Source organism: Rhinopithecus bieti, unplaced genomic scaffold, assembly GCF_001698545.2.
Source record: "Rhinopithecus bieti isolate Rb0 unplaced genomic scaffold, ASM169854v2 scaffold_13207, whole genome shotgun sequence".
Classification (NCBI taxonomy): Eukaryota; Metazoa; Chordata; class Mammalia; order Primates; family Cercopithecidae; genus Rhinopithecus; species Rhinopithecus bieti.
This window is the reverse complement of record NW_016807866.1, coordinates 1,795,976-1,815,849: the sequence shown is the minus strand read 5'-3', so window position 1 is coordinate 1,815,849 and position 19,874 is coordinate 1,795,976. Positions and strand designations below refer to the sequence as shown.

The 19,874-nt window shown below is 47.3% G+C and overlaps 1 protein-coding gene across 7 annotated transcripts in view; it reads right to left on the bottom strand.

Moving 5' to 3' along the window:
- The window catches only part of EVA1C (eva-1 homolog C), a 108,653-nt gene extending 96,799 nt beyond the window's left edge, over window positions 1-11,854 (bottom strand). For 6 of the 7 annotated variants that reach the window (XM_017883890.1, XM_017883896.1, XM_017883894.1 and 3 more), the window contains exon 1: window positions 10,782-11,854. In XM_017883890.1, coding sequence (XP_017739379.1) covers window positions 10,782-10,941 — 160 coding nt within the window. In that variant the 5' untranslated portion in view covers window positions 10,942-11,854. The remainder of the gene's footprint in view (window positions 1-10,781) is intronic. The other variant, XM_017883893.1, reaches the window with a different exon arrangement.
- Window positions 11,855-19,874: the final 8,020 nt, after the last annotated feature.

The following is a 19,874-nucleotide window of genomic DNA, read 5'->3' as shown; positions in this document are numbered from 1 at the left end:
TTTTTTTTGAGACAGAATCTCACTCTGTTGCCCAGGCTGGAGTGCAGTGGCACTATCTTGGCTCACTGCAACCTCCGCCTCCCATGTTCAAGTGATTCTCCTGCCTCAGCCTCATGAGTAGCGGGATTACAGGCACCCACCACCACGCCCAGCTAATTTTTGTATTTTTAGTACAGACACGGGTTTCACCAAATTGGCCAGGCTGGTCTCGAACTCCTGACTTCAAGTGATCTGCCTTGGCCTCCCAAAGTGCTGGGATGACAGGTGTGAGCCATTGTGCCTGACCCCTTTAGTAGCTGTTTTAAAGATTCAATAGTGGTAAATTTGTCTTTATTTCACACACTCTTGAAAAGTAATTTAGCTGGGTATATAATTCAGGGCTGATGGTTGTTTTTTGTTTGTTTGTTTCTCAGAACCTGGAAAATATTATTTCACTGTCTTATGGCTCCCACTGTTTTTGTTGCAAAGTCTTTATAGATAACATTTCCTTTACTATCTGATTGCTTTTAAGACTGTCACTTTGTCTTTAGTATTTTACAGTTTCAGTATGACACATTCAGGTATAAATTTATTTTATTTATTTTCCTTGCAATGCTTAAATCTGAATTTTTCATTAATTCTTAAAAATTAATCCTAGGACAGGGCCAGGTGTGGTGGCTCACGCCTGTAATCCCAGCACTTTGGGAGGCTGAGGCGGGTGGATCATGAGGTCAGCAGTTCGAGACTGGCCTGACCAACATGGTGAAACCCCATCTCTACTAAAAATACAAAAAAATTAGCTGGGCATGATGGCGGGTGCCTGTAATCCCAGCGACTTGGGAGGCTGAGGCAGGAGAATTGCTTGAAAACTGGAAGGTGGAGGTTGCAGTGAGCTGAGATTGCACCACTGCACTCTAGCCTGGGCAATAAGAGCAAAACTCCATCTCAAAAAAAAAAAAATTAATCCTAGAACATCATCACTCTGAGTGTCGCCTCTCTCTCCTTTTCCCTACTTTCTTTTTCTGGAATACTGATCAAATGTATATTCAACCATCATTCCATCCTCCATGTCTTATGACTTTTCTTCCATGTTTTCCATATGTTTACCTGTTTTGTTTCATTCTGGATAATTTCTCCAGCTTTTTTTTTTCACCTCACTGTTTCTCTCTTCAGCTATATCTAATCTGCTCTTCAACTTACCCATCAGGCTTTTCATGTCAATGAATATATTTTTCGTGTGAGTAAATATATTTGATTCTTTTACAAATACACCTGTTTTTTCTTGATAGCCTTTTGTTCCTTTCTCATGTTTTAGATTCCTTCTTAAATTTCTTTTTAGATTCCCTCTTTTTTTTTTTTTTTTTTTTTTTTTGAGGTAGGGTCTTGCTCTGTTGCCCAGGCTGGAGTGCAGGGGCACAATCTCAGCTCACTGCAACCTCTGCATCCCAGGTTCAAGCGATTCTCATGTCTCAGCCTCCCAAGTAGCTGGGATTACAGGTGCCCACCACCACGCCCAGCTAATTTTTGTATTTTTAGTAGAGACAGGGCTTCGCCATGTTGGCCAGGCTGGTCTTAAACTCCTGACCTCAGGTGACCCACCTACCTTGGCCTCCCAAAGTGCTGGGATTACAGGCATGAGCCACCATGGCCAGCCCTAGATTCTCTCTTTTATTACCTAAGAACCATGTCATTGCTGCTGACTACTGCTCATATAATGTAATTTTGAATTGTGTGATCATAATCAGCAGCATTTCATCTATAGGAATCTATTGATGGGCCTATATTGATGATGTTCCCATGCAAGCAGTATCTGTGTGTTTGCTTTTGCCAGGTATCATGGGACAACTTTCTTAGTTTCTCAGTTTGGGTTTCCCAGTAAAGGTAATATGAATTCAAAACCCAGACTCCCCAAAAGGCAGAATTTTGGTTACACTGTCTCAAGAGATATTTTTTTCTCCAATCCTGAACCAAGGCTATGACAAGTTTCTTTGTCATCTTTCTTTACAAGAAGGCTGATCTGTTTTGCATCCATCTTTTAATGAAGGTTTAGGCTTTCAAGGTCCTGGCTTTATATAGAGGTCTTTATTCTAATCCCTCACTTTACAGTGGTCTAATGCCTTATCACCTGCGCTCAGGCACCTGTTAAATCTTCATTGTCAAGACCATCAAGCAACTCCAACATAGCCATAGGGTTTGCACCAGCTATCATCCCTAGTTCTCTGTTCTCTCTTCATTTTTGTTTCCTGGATATTTCTTATATTTAACCACTCACTTACGCATTAAAAGATGTTTCTTATATTTCATTCAGCGTTTCTAGGTGTTCTGCTGGGGAAATAGTTTCAGAACACCAATTTCCAGAAACAAATTACAGACCTAATTCTATAATCAGTTCTTTGGGGCTAGATGGTATTATCTTTAAACAGGACAAGGAATGGACATTACTTATATAAGTCCTGGGAAAGATTCGGCTCTGGTAAATGAAGAGATAAACATGACAGAAGTGCCTCTGCTTTAAACTACATGTAACTAATTTTGTTTTCTTCCCTTAGTATTAGAAAGGCTACCTGGATTCAAATCCCCAAAAGTGACGCTCTTTGCCTCAGTTTCTTGAACTTTTTATACAAGCATCTCCTTTATAGCTACAATTGGGAGGATTGAATGAGTTAACATGAAGTTCTTTGAACAGTGTCTGGCATAGAGTGTTTTATGTGCTTAATAAATTATTTTTAGGGCCAGGCGCAGTGGCTCACTCCTGTAATCCCAGCACTTTGGGAGGCTGGGGCGGGTGGCTCTCTTGAGTCCAGGAGTTCAAGACCAGCCTGGGCAACATAGTGAGACCCTGTCTCTACAAAAAAAAAATGCCAAAAAAATTAGCTAGGCCTGGTGGCATGTGACTATAGTCCCAACTACTAGGGGGTGCTGAGGTGGGAGGATGGCTTGAGCCCCAGAGGTTGAGGCTGCAGTGAGTCATGATTGCACTACTGTATACCAGCCTGGGTGAAAGAGCGAGACCCTATCTCAAAAGTAAAAACTAATTTTTTTCTTTTGTCTTGAGAGAGAGTCTCACTCTGTTGCCCAGATTGGAGTGCAGTGGCGTGATCTTGGCACACTGCAACCTCCACCTCCCAGGCTCAAACAATTCTCCTGCCTCAGCCTCCTGAATAGCTGGGATTACAGGTGCCCACCACCATGCTTGGCTAAATTTTGTATTTAAGTAGAGACAGGGTTTCACCATATAGGCTAGGCTGTAAAAAATTTTTAAAACCCTAAAAGTATTTTTAACTCACCAACTTTTTTACTCATGCTGAGGGAAACCAAGAAGTTACTGCCTCGGCTGAGCCGGTGGTGCACACGTGGGAATCAACTAAAGGGGTGGCAGAACGAGGTACCCCAAGGGGCAAGGGGAAACTCAGAAGACACCAGAATCACTTGGTCAGCTGCCTTTCCAATCCAAGATTCTCTTTCCAGTACTAAAATCTTCATGCCTCTACAATTTAGGATTTATGTTATTATGAGAAACCATTTCCTTACAGAAGGATACAAATATACCAGCCTCATTAAAATAGTGACAAAGTATCATAAAACTTCAGACCCCCCCCTCCCCAGCCCCACCCTTGCTCCCACCTTCTTGGTCCATTGCTCAGCTTCAGTGACAGTATGGATTTTTTTTTTTTTTAACAGGATCTCGCTCTGTTGCCCAGGCTGAAGTGCAGTGGCATGATCTTGGCTCACTGCAAACTTCACCTCCTGGGTTCAAGCGATTCTCCTGCCTCAGTCTCCTGAGTAGCTGGGACTACAGGAGCACGCCACTATGCCCAGCTAATTTTTGTATTTTTAGTAGAGATGGGGTTTCACCATTTTGGCCAGCCTGGTCTCGAACTCCTGAACTCAAATGATCCACCCGCCTTGGCCTCCCGAAGTGTTGGGATTACAGGCATGAGCCACAGTGCCCGGCCATCAGTAGGGATATTTAAAACCTGATAGGTACTGGGTTCAAATCCTGCGTCTAAATTTGATTAGCAGTTGTGGAGCTGGGGAGAGCAGTAATCAAGTCAGGCAATAGGGGTGGGTAACAAGGGAGCAATTGTTCTCTCACTGTACGCTACCCTCAGAGTGGTGCCTCACGAAGAATTTTAAAGATATTAAGCCGGCCGGGCCGGTGGCTCAGCCTGTAATCCGCAGCAGCTATTGGGAGGCCGAGACGGCCGGATTCACAAGGTCAGGAGATCGAGAGCGCATCCTGGGCTAACACGGTGAAAGCCCCGTCTCTAGCTAAAAATATAACAAAAAATTAGCCTGGGCAGAGATGGCGGGCGCTGTAGTCCCGCCAGCTAGCTCGGGAGGCTGAGGGCCAGGAGAATGGCGTGAATCCCGGGAGCGGAGCTTGTAGTAGAGCTGAGATCCGGCCCCACTGGCACTCCCAGCCTAGGCGACAGAGCCGAGACTCCGTCTCAAAAAAAAAAAAAAAAAAAAAAAAAAAAAAAAAAAAAAAAAAAAAAAAAATAAAACTATAGCCAACAGGATGGCTGTGAGTATCAGTGACCTACCTCCAAATTTTTTAACTCATGAACTCATCTATGTAACCAACCTTCCCATGTACCCCAAACCTAAAATAAAAGTTTTCAAAATAATTATTATTACTGGCAGAAAAGCATTATAAAAAAATCATGAACAGAAACATTTTGATAACACATCTCCAACATATGCACACTTATTTATAAATCACGTGTTCTGTCAATTTATATGTTAATTATAAGCAAAACTTAACTCCTTTTTTTTGTTAAGATGGAAAAGCCAACAGGCAGGAACAGAAGTTCTGACATTTTTCTCCTACCCCACTGGACCACTTTGTGAGTGCACCCGCTTGGGAAGGACGGTGATGAAATGATGCTGAGGGAAGGGTAGGAAAAGGTCAGTCTATTCGGAAGCACCTGAACTGGCAGCGATCACCCCATGAACGATCAAGAAAGGTTAGGCAAATTGTGGCACCTTTTTTTCTGCTCTTGCTCCTCCCTACCGCCAACACCCTTGCAGGCGAAGTCCCCAGCCTGGCCCCATCCCTGTGCTCTGGCCAGCCCTGGTGCTGGAGCCTGCCTCAGCGCTGCTCCCTAGCTGGGTGGTCTTGGGTAAGTTTGTTACCCTCTCTGAGGCTGAGTTCTCATCTGCAAACGAGACCGGTCCTGATCTCATACAGTTGCTATGAGGATGAAATCAGATAAAAACTGAGCTCAACTTTTACCCTCTTCCTTTCTGTTTCTTCTCTGAAACTGCTGCTAGGCTCCCCTTTCCCATAAAGCACCTGGGAGACCAAAGCCATCAATAACAGGGACCACTTGTGGGCCGAGACTCTTCTCTGCCATAAAAAGAGCCAGCAGAAAACTTTTCAGATGTAGTCACTTTCCATGGAAACAGATGAGCAGATTCAGACACTGGCTATTCATCTCTCTTCTTCTGTGGCCTCTAGACAACTCCTTTGGATATTTGGTTTGTTTTTCTTTAGTTACGAGCTGGCTTTTCACTCCATACATTTTTTAAGGTAAAAATAAATCTTGAATAAAAAGGATGATGTGACTGAGGCATAATACAAGGCAGAGGGAAGGGTGTGTGCATGCGTGTGTTTGCATGGCTGTGCATGCACAGGTGTCTGTATTGGGAGGTGCTGATATGCTGGGGAAATACAGTCCTGGTCTCCCTGGTGATGAGCCCTAGGGTAGGGGGTGAAGGGGACACCCAGCCACACTGTGTACCCTTGGATGAACTGATGCATGGGCAGGAGGTCACCCTCCCCTCTGAACTCCAAAAGTGTGGTCCTCAACTCTAGCTGCATATTAGAATTGCCTGGGGAGCTTTCAAAAAGAGATCAGTGACTGGCTCTCCCAGGGCCAATTACATCAGAAGTCTTGGGGTGCAGCCTGAATGTCTATATATATTTTTTTAGTCTCCCCAGGAGATGTTATTGTGCTGCCAGGGCTGAGACCCAATGTTGATCTGAAAGCAAATAACAAGGTTCAACCTCTCCAAAATGAACAACTGTGTCCATCAATACCGAGTTCCCACCTCGAGGTCCCAGGTTCAATTGAATTACCATATTTCTATACGCTGGAATTCCTGGCCAATGAAATAAAGAGCTACCAGTCAGGTTTATTTATTGGGCTGCAAATGACCTAAGTTTTGGCTGAACTGCATCCCACTAAAATTCATATGTTGGAGTCCTAATCCCTAACACTTCAGACTATGATAGTATTTGGAGATAGGGCCTTTAAACGGGTGACTAGCTTAAAATGAGATCATTTGAAGGAGTCTAGTCCAATATGACTGATGTCCTTGTAAGAAGAGAAGGTTAGGACACAGACACACGTGGAGGGAAGACCGTGTGAAGATACAGCAGGAAGATGCCATTTACAAGCCAAGGAGACAGGCCTCAGAAGAAACCAACTCTGCCAAGACCTTGATCTTGAACTTCTAGCCTCCAGAACTGTGATAAAATAAATGTTCCTTGTGTAAGCCACCCAGTCTGTAGTATATTGTTATGCCAGCCCTAGCAAACTAATACAATCTGGTACCAAGTACCACTTAATGCTCACTTGGGCTACCAATGGCAGGGACTGGAACACTGGCCCAGGCCAGGTAGGTGGTGCACACCTGTAATCCCAGCTACTCAGGAGGCTGAGGCAGGAGGAGATCGGTTAAGGCCAGGAGTTTGAGGCTACAGTGCACTACAACTGCACCTGTGAATAGCCACTGCACTCTGGCCTGGGCAGCAGAGCATGACTCTATTAAAAAAAAACAACAACACTTCTATTATAGAGTGACCTTTATTTGAGGTCTGGGGACATTTGGGTACAAGGAAGGCCTTAAAGGCTGCCCCACTCCCCTTGTTTCCCATCCCCTGTCCCTCCTACTTCTCACATGCACCACTATGTGCCCTAGGGCAAAATCAAATGTAGAAACACATGGTTATGTCTACTTTGTCCAAGGCCAGGAGTTCTTGAGGAATTCAAGTGAAACCTAGAACAACTTTCTACCCTTTCCTTCCCTTCCTTCCTCCCCACCTCTACCTATAAGCCCATCAATCACTTTGAATTTCTTGGAGAAAAAAAAGAAATGAAAGAAAAAGAAAAGAAGAGACTAGGTGCGGTGGCTCACGCCTATAATCCCAGCACATTGGGAGGCCAAGGTGGGTGGATCACCTGAGGTCAGGAGTTCAAGACCAGCCTGGCCAAAATGGTGAAACCCTGTCTCTACTAAAAATACAAAAATGAGCTGGGTGTGGTGGTGGGTGCCCGTAATCCCAACTACTTGGGAGGCTGAGGCAGGAGAATTGCTTGAACCTGGGAGACAGAGGTTGCAGTGAGTGAGCCAAGATTGCACCAATGCACTCCAGCCTGGGCAACAGAGTGAGACTGCGTCTCAAAAAGAAAAAAAAAGAAAAAGAAAAGGAGACAAAGGAAAGAAGTAGGGAAGAAAGAGAAGACCCAGCTTGCCTTCAGCAGAGAAACAACACAAATTAAAAGCAGACACACACACACAAAACAGTAAGTACTGAAGGACCATCACAAACTAAATACAAGAGACACACTGAAACACCACTCTTTACGGCAAAAATGTAGAGGATCCCTTGCTCTTTATGGCTGGTACTCAAGAGGGTACCCCTCCCTCTTCTCAGCACTCATCCTCAAGCTCCAGCTCCCTGTCTTGTTCTCTGAACAAAGACGATGGGCATAGCATTATACTTCTGGGGTTTGTTTTGTTTTTCAAGTCAATGATGAATTTAGACGTCTCAAGCCAAATCCTCAATTTGAGAATGCAGTCAAATGAACAGAACTCTATCCCAAAGAGGAAAGTGGACGAAAGCCAAGCACATTTGAGTATGAGATTAAGGATCAGAGGCACTAATTTTGCATGAACTTCTCTTGCCTTCGCTGGGATTCATTTTTAATGCAATGATGATAGCCTTCCAGTGGCCGCTGGCGACATCTCAAAATCTTTGGGGATGAGAGAGGAGGCGGTGTTTGGGGAGCCCGTTTACCAGCAGGCTTGGAGGTGATTAGAACGTCACGAGCATGGATGGGGAGAAGGAGGGGGCCACGATGCTGCCTCTGGCTTATTAAGAGTGAGATCGATGCTGGAATCCCCGAGGGCAAAAAAAATCAATGACCCAGGAAAACTACACCAGCTGACAGCCCCAGGAAAAGGCTCAAGGAAGAGCCGCAAAGAAGAGAAAGGCTTAAGGAACTTTCCAAAACTCTGCACTGTTAATCTCCTTGGGGGAGAGGGGGGCCTATATTGTACAGACAATGGCTGGGACCCCTGACATTCTGGCACTTTCTTTCACATAGATACACCATCCTCCCTCCTTCACAGGGCAGAGGGGTCCCAAGTTTCCTCTATCCTCTGCTAGTTTTTGATGTTCCCCTTATTTAGAAAACCAGGCAAGTATCTGCATTGTCAAACACTGCTGTCTAGCCCTGTTTATTGTGATCAGGCTCTGCGGGGGAGAGTCCACTGTCTCTTTCCAGGCCTCAGCTTTGGTTTCTATGCACTCCTTCAAGTTCATAAAAAGGAACAGGACCGACTGTCCCAAGAACACAAGCGGCAAGCTTTCAGGCCACAGGGGGTTCGCGTCAGCTGAAACACTGAACCGGACAATAAGATGGTCATCTTTGGAGCTTAGGAATTTGCAGAGGGAGGGCGGCTAAAACCCAAGTCAAATGAGCCAACTCTGGAAGATGATCTTTCTTTCTCCCTGAGATTTTTCTAATATTTCTCCGACCTCACATGATATGGAATTAAGGTTTAAACTTAAGGGCCTCAGTGGTTTGGGAGGACATTATATTTCTTTTCTTCTCCCCAAAAGGCTTCTGACATGTTCTCCCTAATCTTCAGATCTCTGGAGAGCATCACTGATGAGAGGAAAAATGGGGACTGGCTGTGGGTAGCAATATCACCACCTACTGCTGGCTCAGGGAGTTTGAAACCCTGGAATTCAGGATCGCATGGAAAGCAGAAGGAAATGCCTTTTATCGTTTATACTATTTAGAATAACATATATCAAATCATTCATTTTACTATGGATATAGCCTCCCTGTTTGATAGCTCAACTCCACTGTATATAACAGTTGCTAGATACAGACAATTCCAAACTTGGGTGGTAATCTATAGACGGTTACAAGTATTGCAACTGCTTGGGTGGTAATCTATAGACTGTTACAAGTGTTGCAACTGCTTCGCTAAAGCAACAAAACTCTAAGTGTCTATAATCTGTGAAAACAATCTAATGATTGCACTGCAATTTGCCTAAAGCAATATTTGTTCAGTTGCAGTGATGTCACACACACAAAAAGGCTTGTCAGTTTTCAGTTGTTTCCCTAGAATTCAGAGCTAGATGGTGGCTGAACTCAGAACTGCTTTCCATAGCTCAAATCAGCTAATACAGAGCTTTTCTAGCAGCCAAGAAAGTTCTAGTACCAAAAAAAAAAAAAAAAAAAAAAAAAAAAAAAAAAAAAAGTTAATAGCACTTGAAAAGCCTGATGCATTTCCCCAGAATGCTTACCACAGAGTTCTGATCCTGGGATACTTGATTTTAAAGGGTCATGGGTGGCTTGCCAAATAGGCATATCTTGGCTTCCTTTGCTAGGTAGGAATACTGCCTTGATATTACATATTCAAAGCAAAGAACCTCTGACCTAAGGGCTCTCCACTAACAATGACATTCTCTGTAAGTAAACTAGAATCCCAACTCAACTTCTGTTTTGCCCTTGTTCAATTTGCTATGTACTAGCCTACTGCACAAACAGGACTGAGGAGGACTCCCTTTACCATCATTATGTTGCAAAAGACTCTGCGCTGCAGGACCCGATAGGGACTGACTGTGCAAAGTCTGAACTTGGCAGAAGATCCCTGGAGAAGGAGGAGTGTGGGGCTCAGAGTTGCTCCCTAAGCTGGCTGAAGGCCTCCAGCCTTGCCAGAGGGAGATCCAGGTCTGTTTCGTCTGCAAGGACATGTGTTACCGTAAGCAACTGCAGTGCTAACATAAGCATGTGCTCCTAAGTCTATCGTCAACCTAGAAATCCCTTTCACTTTTCACTTTGGGGAGTCACACCTGTAAGCTCAGAACTAGCTGAGATCCGCTGCGAGAACCTGGATCACGATTCCCAAAAAGAAAAGCCTCCTAGTTTATTTGAGAGTAGGAAGTCATTATTTTCTGTGAAGGAAACTGGAATTGGAGAGGGAGGACCCTGGTATACTTTGGCAGAGAGGCTCCTCTCTGTTATTTAAGTATCTCCTCATCCCTCACTGCCTTTCCAGCAGACCTTCAGTCCCCGCGGGCTTCCCTTCCTACCTGCCAATGTGGACTCGAGGTCAGGTGTCCCCTGGGCTAGTCTCCTTACATGGGCAAACGGGCTACGCGGGTGGCAAACCCGGTGCAACGCCTCCGACCACAACACGTGTATTTTACAGCGCTGGGCGCAGCACAGGGCTCAGTTTAAGGAGCCTCCAGAGAACCAGCGTGGGTCAGGACCAGGTCCCTAATGCTAGGAAATTGACGAGGTCAACAGCAGGGCGAGAAACTCTAAATACATTACACACCCTTCCTTCTTGGGAGTGGCAGTCCCCTGTCGCCACTTCACTCGCAGCCACCTATATGCCAAGGGTTCACACCAGACAAGACAAGTGTCTGTGAGCACGCCTCAACTTTAATCCTACCCGGCCGTATCCGCTGGTGCGGCTGCCCCCATTCGAGGGCTCACCTGGGCGCTCCGCGGTGCCGGGGGGCGCACAGCCAGGGAGGGCATTCTTACCAGAGAAGTCGCTGAGCGCTGAGATCTCTTTGGCGCAGACGAGGACAGTGCAGTAGAAGAGGCGCAGGAGCTGCCCCGGCGGCTCTACCTGCCGGCGGAGGCCGGGATGCTGCGCGGGCTGGGGCGCCGGCGGCTGGCGTGCAGGTCCCGGCAGGAGCATGGTGCTCGGCGCGGCGGGGCGGGCGCGCAGGCCCGGGACGCGCGGGGGGTCGCAGGGCTAAGGACGGCGTCACATGGCGGGGCGAATCGATGGCCAGCGACTCCGCGGCCCCCCGCCACCTCCCCGCCCAGGCTGCCAGAGCCTCCTCCCCTGAGCGGGCCAGTGCAGGCGCCCCAGCAAAGGGGAGGGGGCGGAGAACTGGGGCGGGGCGAGGATCCCCGAAAAGGATCCGCGTAGTTTCCAAGAGAGGAAATCTCCGCTGCCGCCGTATGGGAGGAAGCGAGGAGGGCCGTAGGGAAAGCGCAGCCTTCGCGCGCCCGGCGGCTGCCCAGGCCGGTCCCTGGCGCGCTGCCCGCCGCGGAGGGCGCCCCCAGTAGCGCGTCCCGGGCCGCGCACCTTGAGCGCCTTCCACACCCGGGAGACAGCCGGGCACCCGTGGCCCTGCCCGCGCTGGCCGGGTGCCAGCCTCGCCCTGGCGGCAGAAGGAGCGCGGACGGTGCCCGTGACGCACTTTGGAGCCAGCGCCGCGCGTGCAGCTGGGGCGCCCCCGGGGCGGGGCCGATCGGGGGCCGCGGGAAGGTGGGGTTCTGGAGGCGTGGGATCGCACCGCTGCCATCCCCGCCACCCGCCGCGCGCCACGTGCTGTCACCCGGCACATACAGTTATCGCCATTTCACAGTAGAGGAGACTGAGCCCCGGCGCCGTGCCCAGGCTCTTGCAGCCAGGACGGCGACGAGCTGGAGGTCTCAAAACCGGTCAGATGGCTCCGGAGCCGCGATCTTTAGCTCCAGCTCGCCTGCCTTTGGGTACTGGTTGTCCGCAGCGCTGGGGGATCTGACACCGGACCGGCGCAAACAGCCGCCTAGCGCTAATAATTGGGCTTTGTTTTAAAGTGGGCCACAGCATCTTTCTGAACCTCTAGACTGTGCGCGGGGTGATCCATGTTTGGACGCCCAGCCAGTGGCCGAGGAGTGGCCTGCGTGGCCCCAACTCAAGGGTATCGAGGACAAGTACGCGAGGGTCTCCGTGGCTGCTTGCCGGGTGCGGGTACCTGGGGCCCAGCGACCCAAACCCTACGGACCGCGCGGGGCCGGCGGGAGGGAGGAGGGCGGGCACTAAGCACACAGTGTTCCCGAATCCCGCGGGACGGCCTGCCAAGTTCTCAGCGGGCGTGACGCGGAAACGTAGATAATGAGGCCCAGGGCGGGGCCGGACGCACTGTCCGGCGGGCTTCAGAGCTGCGAACGCCCCAGAGTGTGCCGGGAGGCATGGTGAAAGAAAATGCGGCTGAGGGTCCCGGTGGGACCCACTCAGAGGTGGGCCGTAAAGATTCCAGAAGGGTGGATGGCATTAGATACCACCCAGTACTCCAGCAGGGGCTGGGTTACCGGATTGGGATCTCGGCCCCTTCTTCCAGTCTAGGGAAAGGTGTATTAAATGCTAAACATCAGTGTTTACCAAGTGAGGCCCAGTCTGTCTGGCATAATGATTTTAAAAATCTACATTAAAATGTTAAATAAAAATGCAACCTCCCCAATAACCTTTGAACATATAAATATTAGTGTGCGCTCTCTAGGTTAGGGAAACTGAGGCTGGGAGTGTGGGTAAGGATGCCCAGCACTTAGGAGCCACAGTGTAAGTAATGTTTGTCCAAAACTCGAGTCCCTCCTGTACTTTCCATTCTGTCTGTTCATTCAGCCAGTTTAGATATGAATTGGTACCAGCGTATGCCAGGTTCTGAGCTAGTTAGTGACTGACGGTGTTGGCACAGGGAGGCAGCCATGCTCCTGAGCCCTGGTAGTGGGCTGCACTGGCCTCCAAATGTCTAAGTGAGCACTGTTACTAACTGTGACAACATCCCCAGGCTTTCTTATCTGGTAAAGCAGAGACTCAAACATACTTGCACACCAGTATTCACTGCAGCATTATTGATGATGGCCAAAAGATGGAAACGACTCCAGTGGATGAATGCATACAGTTATTATTATAGCAGAGAAGACAGACATTGGACAATAATGCCCCGTGAACAGACAGTCACGAAAGACAGGAACCATGGGAGCAGAAGCGAGTAATGAAGGAGCTGAGCTGGAGGGAGGAAGGGAGATGTTCAGGAGCATTTTAAGGCAGGATGGGTGAGAAAGATAGAGGATGAATTGGCCAAGCAAAAACTAGCAAAATCCGGGTGCTGCGGGAGGATGAATATTTTAGAAAAAGGGACCAGCATGTTGAAATCCAAAAGGAGCATGGCTCTCTTGAAGGATGGAGAAAAATCTAGACAGCCGGAGCAGAGCAAAGGGAAGAGCCAGGTGACTTAGAGGTCGGCAGGCCAGAGCTCAGGGCCCTGGAGACTTTGGTGGGCATTTACATCTTTTATCTTAAGCCAGCAAAGAATTGTAAGTACGAAAGTGATGTGATTGGATGTGTGTTGGTAAAAAGTCGTTTTCAGCTGCTGAGTGCAAATGGACTGGAGGAGTCAAAAGCAGGCCCTGGAAGTACATATGCCAAATAACTGAAAGCAGAGACTCAAACAGATACTTATGCACCAATATTCCTTGCAGCATTATTTAGAAGAGCCAACAGATGGAAAAACCTCAGTGGATGAATGGGTAAACAAAATATGGAATGTGGCCGGACACAGTGGCTCACGCCTGTAATCCCAGCACTTTGGGAGGCCGAGGCAGGTGGATCACTTGAGGTTAGGAGTTTGAGACCAGCCTGCCCAACATGGCAAAACCCCGTCTCTACAAATAATACAAAAATTAGCCAGGCGCTGTTGCCTGCGCCTACAGTGTTAGCTACCCGTGAGGCTGAGGCAGGAGAATCGCTTGAACCCAGGAGGCGGAGGTTGCAGTGAGCCAAGATTTCGCCACTGCGTTCCAGCCTGGGTGACAGAGTGAGACCTTGTCTCAGAAAAAAAAAATTAAAATTTAAATGTAAAAAAAATGGAATGTTAGTCAACCATAAAGTGGAATGAAGTTCTGATACATGCTAAAACATGATGAACCTTGAAGACGTCATGCTAAATGACATAAACGGGACACAAAAGGACAAATATCCTATGATTTCACTTAAATGAAGTATCTAGAATAGACAAATTCATAGAGAGAGAAAGAAAGTAGAATTGAGGTTACCAGGAGCTGGTGGGGGAGAGGGATGGAGAGTTATTGCTTAATGGGTACTGACTTTTTATTTGGAATGGTGAAAAAGTTCTGGAAATAATGATGATGGCTGTACAACATTTTGAATGCAATTAATGCCACCGAATTATACCCTTAACATGGTTAAAATGGCAAATTTTATTTTATATATATTTAACATGACTTTAAAAAATTAATAATGTCATTTATCAGAAATCTTTGAGTGGCATACTTTAAATGGGTGAATAGAATGGTATGTGAATTATATCTCAATAAAGCCGTTTTAAAAACTCAAACAACAATAACAACAAAAGTGGGTCTGTGCTGACTGGGCATGGTGGCTCACATCTGTAATCCCAGCACTTTGGGAGGCCGAGGTGGGTGGATCAACTGAGGTCAAGAGTTCAAGACCAGCCTGGCCCACATGGTGAAATCCCATCTCTACTAAAAATACAAAATTAGCTGGGTGTGGCGACTCATGCTTGTAGTCCCAGCTATCCCGGAGGCTGAGGCAGGAGTTTTGCTTGAACCTGGGAGGTGGAGGCTGCAGTGAGCCGAGGTCGCACCACTGCACTCCAGCCTGGGCGAGACAGAGTAAGACTCCGTCTCAAAAAGGAAAAGTGGGTCTGGGGAGATGGCCGTGGCGAGGGAGGGAGTGCAGTCAGGGGTACATGGCTGTGCTTGGGCTGATGTGCTTGCTGTACACCCAGAGAGAAGAGGAGAAGTGGCCGCAATGTTTAGGAGGCAGATGAATAGCACAATGTGGCTGGGTGGTCATGGGCTATGAGAAGAATCTGAAAGACATCTCCCTGGCTTCCCTCTGCTTTGTGCCTTAGCCCCTCTCTGTTAAATCAAAAGATTTTGGTCTTAATCTAATCTCTTTAAGAATTTTGGAATCTTGCAAGAAAATGGAATTGCTCAGTTATCTTTCTCTCTGGAATCCACACTTTTCTAAGAGCGTTGTAGGTCAAATACCTAAACTCTGAGGCACTGTAACAAGTCATAGGATGGAAAAATGGGAAAAGGAATATATGTTTCAAAGAGGGATGAACCTTGTAAAATCGATCTGGGGTCTGGAGAGAAATCATCTTTTTCACCGAGGCATGCTTTCTACTATGATAGAATTTGAATAATAAAAACAGTCATAGCCACTTGGTAATTCAACACAGTTATGGGAGCTGGAATTAAAGTGAATGATGAATGGTGTGCCAAATAATAAAGTGTTTCCAAATTATTAATACTCACAACAACCCTTTGAGATAGGTACTAACCAGGCTAACTACGTCATTTACTAGCCCAGTGCAAAATGAAAATGTGGGGCCCCTTGTTCAAAGATTATTAAGAATTCCAGGATGATAATAGCGTAGCATTACACCAAGCATGGTTTAATGCTTTGAACACAGGGCCCTGAGTGATTGCTCAGGTCGTATGAAGCTGGCCCAGGTACAACAGGAATCTTCATTTCTCAGGTAGGGAGACTGAGGGCACAAAGTCACACTGACCATCCCAACCAAGACTTGAAGCCCTCTTACACTGCAGAGGCACAGCAATTAGGTGGAGGTAAAATAAAGGGTTCTTTTCTAAGCGATGGCACCATTGGGCAAGCTTGTTCCTTCTTGTACTAGTTTGAAAAGTACCTCTATAGTCACAGCATTCAGTCCATGTGTGCAAGAGTCAACCTTTATAGGACATTGTAAATTACAGGTCTTACTTCCTGCCTCTTTGTTTTCTTTTAAAGCAATTCCTGCACCTTCTTTTCAGCTCCACGTTACATCTCTGTTTTCCTTCTTCCTTGAGATCCTAGCTACTTGTCTCCCACCCTCTGCGACATCCAAGCCTATTTATTTTTTCTTTAGGTGGAGTCTTGCTCCGTTGCCCCGGCTGGAGTGCAGTGGCGCGATCTTGGCTCACTGCAATCTCTGCCTCCCGAGTTCAAGTGATTCTCCTGCCTTAGCCTCCCAAGTAGCTGGGATCACAGGTGTGCACCACCATGCCCAGTTAATTGTGTGTGTGTGTGTGTGTGTGTGTGGTGTGTATTTTTAGTAGAGACAGGGCTTCACTATGTTGACCAGGCTGGTCTTGAACTCCTGACCTCAGGTGATCCACCCACCTCGGCCTCCCAGAGTGCTGGGATTACAGGCCCGAGCCGCCGGGCTCAGCCTCCAAGCCTATTATGAGAGATGTTTATGTGCTTTGCACTCAGACTGCAACCCTGAGCTGTGTCCTCTCACCTGGGCCATCGAGGTAAGGTTTTTGCCTTCCAACAAATGGACTGTGGTCATTTTGAGAAGACATAAGCTACCATTTGGAAACCTCAAAGAAACCAACCTTTCAGCTCAGGAGAGAGAGGCCGAATGTCATCTGGAGCTTAAAAGGCTTTTTTAAGAAAGCAACAAATGGTGGTTTGTTTCTAGAGCTGGCATCACAGAGCTGCATCAATAGCAAGGAGCCTGCTTGGTGAGGACTGCAAAAGCCACAATGCACTAGAAAAGTTGTGTAGGAAGTTGTGGCCCCAAAGCTTGCAGAAGGAGGTTTTGTTTTGTTTTGTTTTTTGAGACGGAGTCTCTCTGTGTCACCCAGGCTGGAGAACAGTGGTGCGATCTCGGCTCACTGCAACCTCCACCTCCTGGGTTCAAGTGATTCTCCTGCCTCAGCCTCCTGAGTAGCTGGGATTACAGGCACGCACCACCAAGCCCAGCTAATTTTTATATTTTTAGTAGAGATAGGGCTTCACCATGTTGGTCAGGCTGGTCTCGAACTCCTGACCTGGTGATCTGCCTGCCTCGGCCTCCCAAAGTGCTGGGATTACAGGTATGAGCCACTGTGCCCAGCCAGACGGAGGTCTTTAAGGGTATGTGCACAGCAGTCAACTGATGTCTGTACTGACAGCCCATCCAAGGTCAAAGGCATCTCATCCAATAGTGTCAATTTATATTCAAATAGCCACTCAGGAGACCTCAGGTCAAGTCCCAGCTCTGCCACTGAGACAGAGGAACCCACAGAGGCACTTGACCCGCCTGCTTCTCACTTTTTCACATCTGCAAAATGAAAAGATTGAATGCTGAAATCCATTTTGGCTCTAAAAACCCATAACCTATTTAAAATAGATGGAGGATTTCAAAAAATCAGGCTAAGTCTAAACTGATTTTTTTTCATTCCTGAATGTTTTCTTAAATGTATATTTTCACTTACCTTTTGCATATGCTAACAGTTTATTCGTGCATCATTGTCTTTGTAAGAGAAGAATGCAGCACATGTAAATTCTTGGAGGTTTTTGAAGCATTGTGAATGACTGAATTCAAATTCATGGAAAATTTTCAAGGCTGAGTGCAGTGGCTCAGGCCTGTAATCCCAGCACTTTTAGGCCAAGGCGGGAGGATCACTTGAGGTCAGGAGTTCGAGACCAGCCTGGCTGACATTGGGAAACCCCATCTCTACAAAAAAAAAAAAATTAGCCAGGCGTAGTTGCATGCGCCTGTGGTCCCAGCTACTTGGGAGGCTGAGGAAGGAGAATTGCTTGAACCTGGGAGGTGGAGATTGCAGTGAGCCGAGATCGTGCCATCGCACTCCAGCCTGCATGACAGAGCAAGACTCTTGTCTCCGAAAAAAAAAAAAAAAAAGGAATTTTTAGTGTGGGAATTACCATGTGTTCTAAATGGTACACTCAGTTTCTGGGGGATACCATGGCTTCCATCCTGGAGGAAGCAGGTGCCTTTTCCCCCCATGGAGGGAGGTAGGAAGGTGCTGATTTCAACAGAAGCCCTGAGGTACCAGTCACCTGCTGCCTTCAGCAAATGCTACAGGAAGCCAGGCCAGCCTGGGCTCTACCTGGGAACAAAGGGCAGAAACCCCTACTCCCTCTCTCCACCCTCCTTACTGCTCTTCCCTTCCATTTGAAGACAGGCACTCTTCCAACCCAGTGCTCTGCCATCGTTAAGGAAAGTGTGCTAAAGGAAGGAAACTCCCTAGAATGTTGGAAAGCAGTAGCTCTGGTTCTACTAAACCAAGCTTGCCTGGTCATGCTTTAGGGCAGTTGTTATTGGTGTGGGCTCTGTGGTCAGAGCTCAAAGATGCAAATCCAGCTCTGCCATGACTGGTACTTGTGTTGTGGGTTGTGGTGGAGTTTAGAGCTTAAAGAGCCAGTCAGGGCCAGGTGCAGTGGCTCACGCCTGTAATCCCAGCACTTTGGGAGGTCGAGGCGGGTGGAGTTTGAGACCAGCCTGGCTAACATGGTGAAACCCCGTCTCTAATAAGAACATAAAAATCAGCTGGGCATGGTGGTGTGCGCCTGTAGTCCCAGCTACTCGGGAGGCTGAGGCAGGAGAATTGCTTGAACCTACGAGGCGGAAGTTGCAGTGAGCTGAGACGAGACAGTCAGAGTAGAAGCTTCATACACGGGTAGCCATGACAATAAATGTAATCATTTTATGGACTTTGCATATTACTTTTTATTGGGTAAAAGATAGTGTTTGGTTTTAATTTATTTTTAAAATTTTGTTTTTTGTTTTTTTTTGTTTTTGAGACAGTCTCACTCACTCTGTTGCCCAGGCTCGAGTACAGTGGCACAGTCACAGCTCACTGCTGTCTCAACCTTCCGGGCTCAAGCGATCCTCCTGCCTCAGCCTCCTGAGTGGCTGGGACCACAGGCGTACACCACCACGCCTTGCTAATTTTTTTTAAAAAATGTTAGTAGAGATGAGGTCTCGCTATGTTGACCAGGCTGATGTCAAACTCCTGAGCTCAAGTGATCCACCTGCCTTGGCCTCCCAAAGTGCTGGGATTGCAGGTGTGAGCCACCATGTTTGGTTTTAATTTGAACTCTTAGGTGCAAACAGCTTCCAACTTGTTCCTCTGAGTGACAGCAGCCCTGATCTTCTAGTGCAGACGGGTCTCCAACCCTGGGTCACGGACTACACTGGTGAGAGAAGTGAGAGAAGCTTCATCTGTATTTACAGCCGCTCCCCATGGCTCACATTACTGCCTGGCCTCTGCCTTCTGTCAGATCAGTGGCAGCATTAGATTCTCATAGGAGTGTGAACCCTATTGTAAACTGCACATGTGAGGGATCTAGGTTGCACACTCCTTACAAGAATCTAACGACTGATGATCTGTCATTGTCTCCCATCACCCCCAGATGGAACCGTCTAGTTGCAGGAAAACAAGCTCAGGGCTCTCACTGATTCTACATTATAGTGAGTTGTGTAATTATTTTATTACATGTTACAATGTAATAATAACAGAAATAAAGTGCACAATAAATGTAACACTCTCGAATCATCCCCAAACCGTCCCCCCAACCCCCATCTTTGGAAAAATTGTCTTACACAAAACTGGTCCCCATGTTGGGCATGGTGGCTCATGCCTGTAATCCCAGCACTTTGGGAGGCCGAGGCACGTGAATCACCAGAGACCAGGAGTTCAAGACTAGCCTAGGCAACATTGTGAAAACTAAAAATACAAAATTAGCTGTGTGAGGTGCAGACACCTGCAGTCCTGGATAGTTGGGCTGATGAAGGAGAATCGCTTGGACCCAGGAGGCAGAGGTTGCAGTGAGCCAAGATCACGCCACTGCACTCCAGCCTGGATGACAGAACAAAACTCCATCTCCAAAATAAGAAAGAAAGAAGGAAAGAAGGAAGGAAGGAAAGAAGGAAAGAAGGAAGGAGGGAAGGAAGGAAAGAAGGAAGGAAGGGAGGAAGGAAGGAAGGAAGGAAGAAAGGAAGGAAGGAAGGAAGGAAGGAAGGAAGGAGGAGAAGAAAGAAAGAAAGAAAGAAAGAAAGAAAGAAAGAAAGAAAG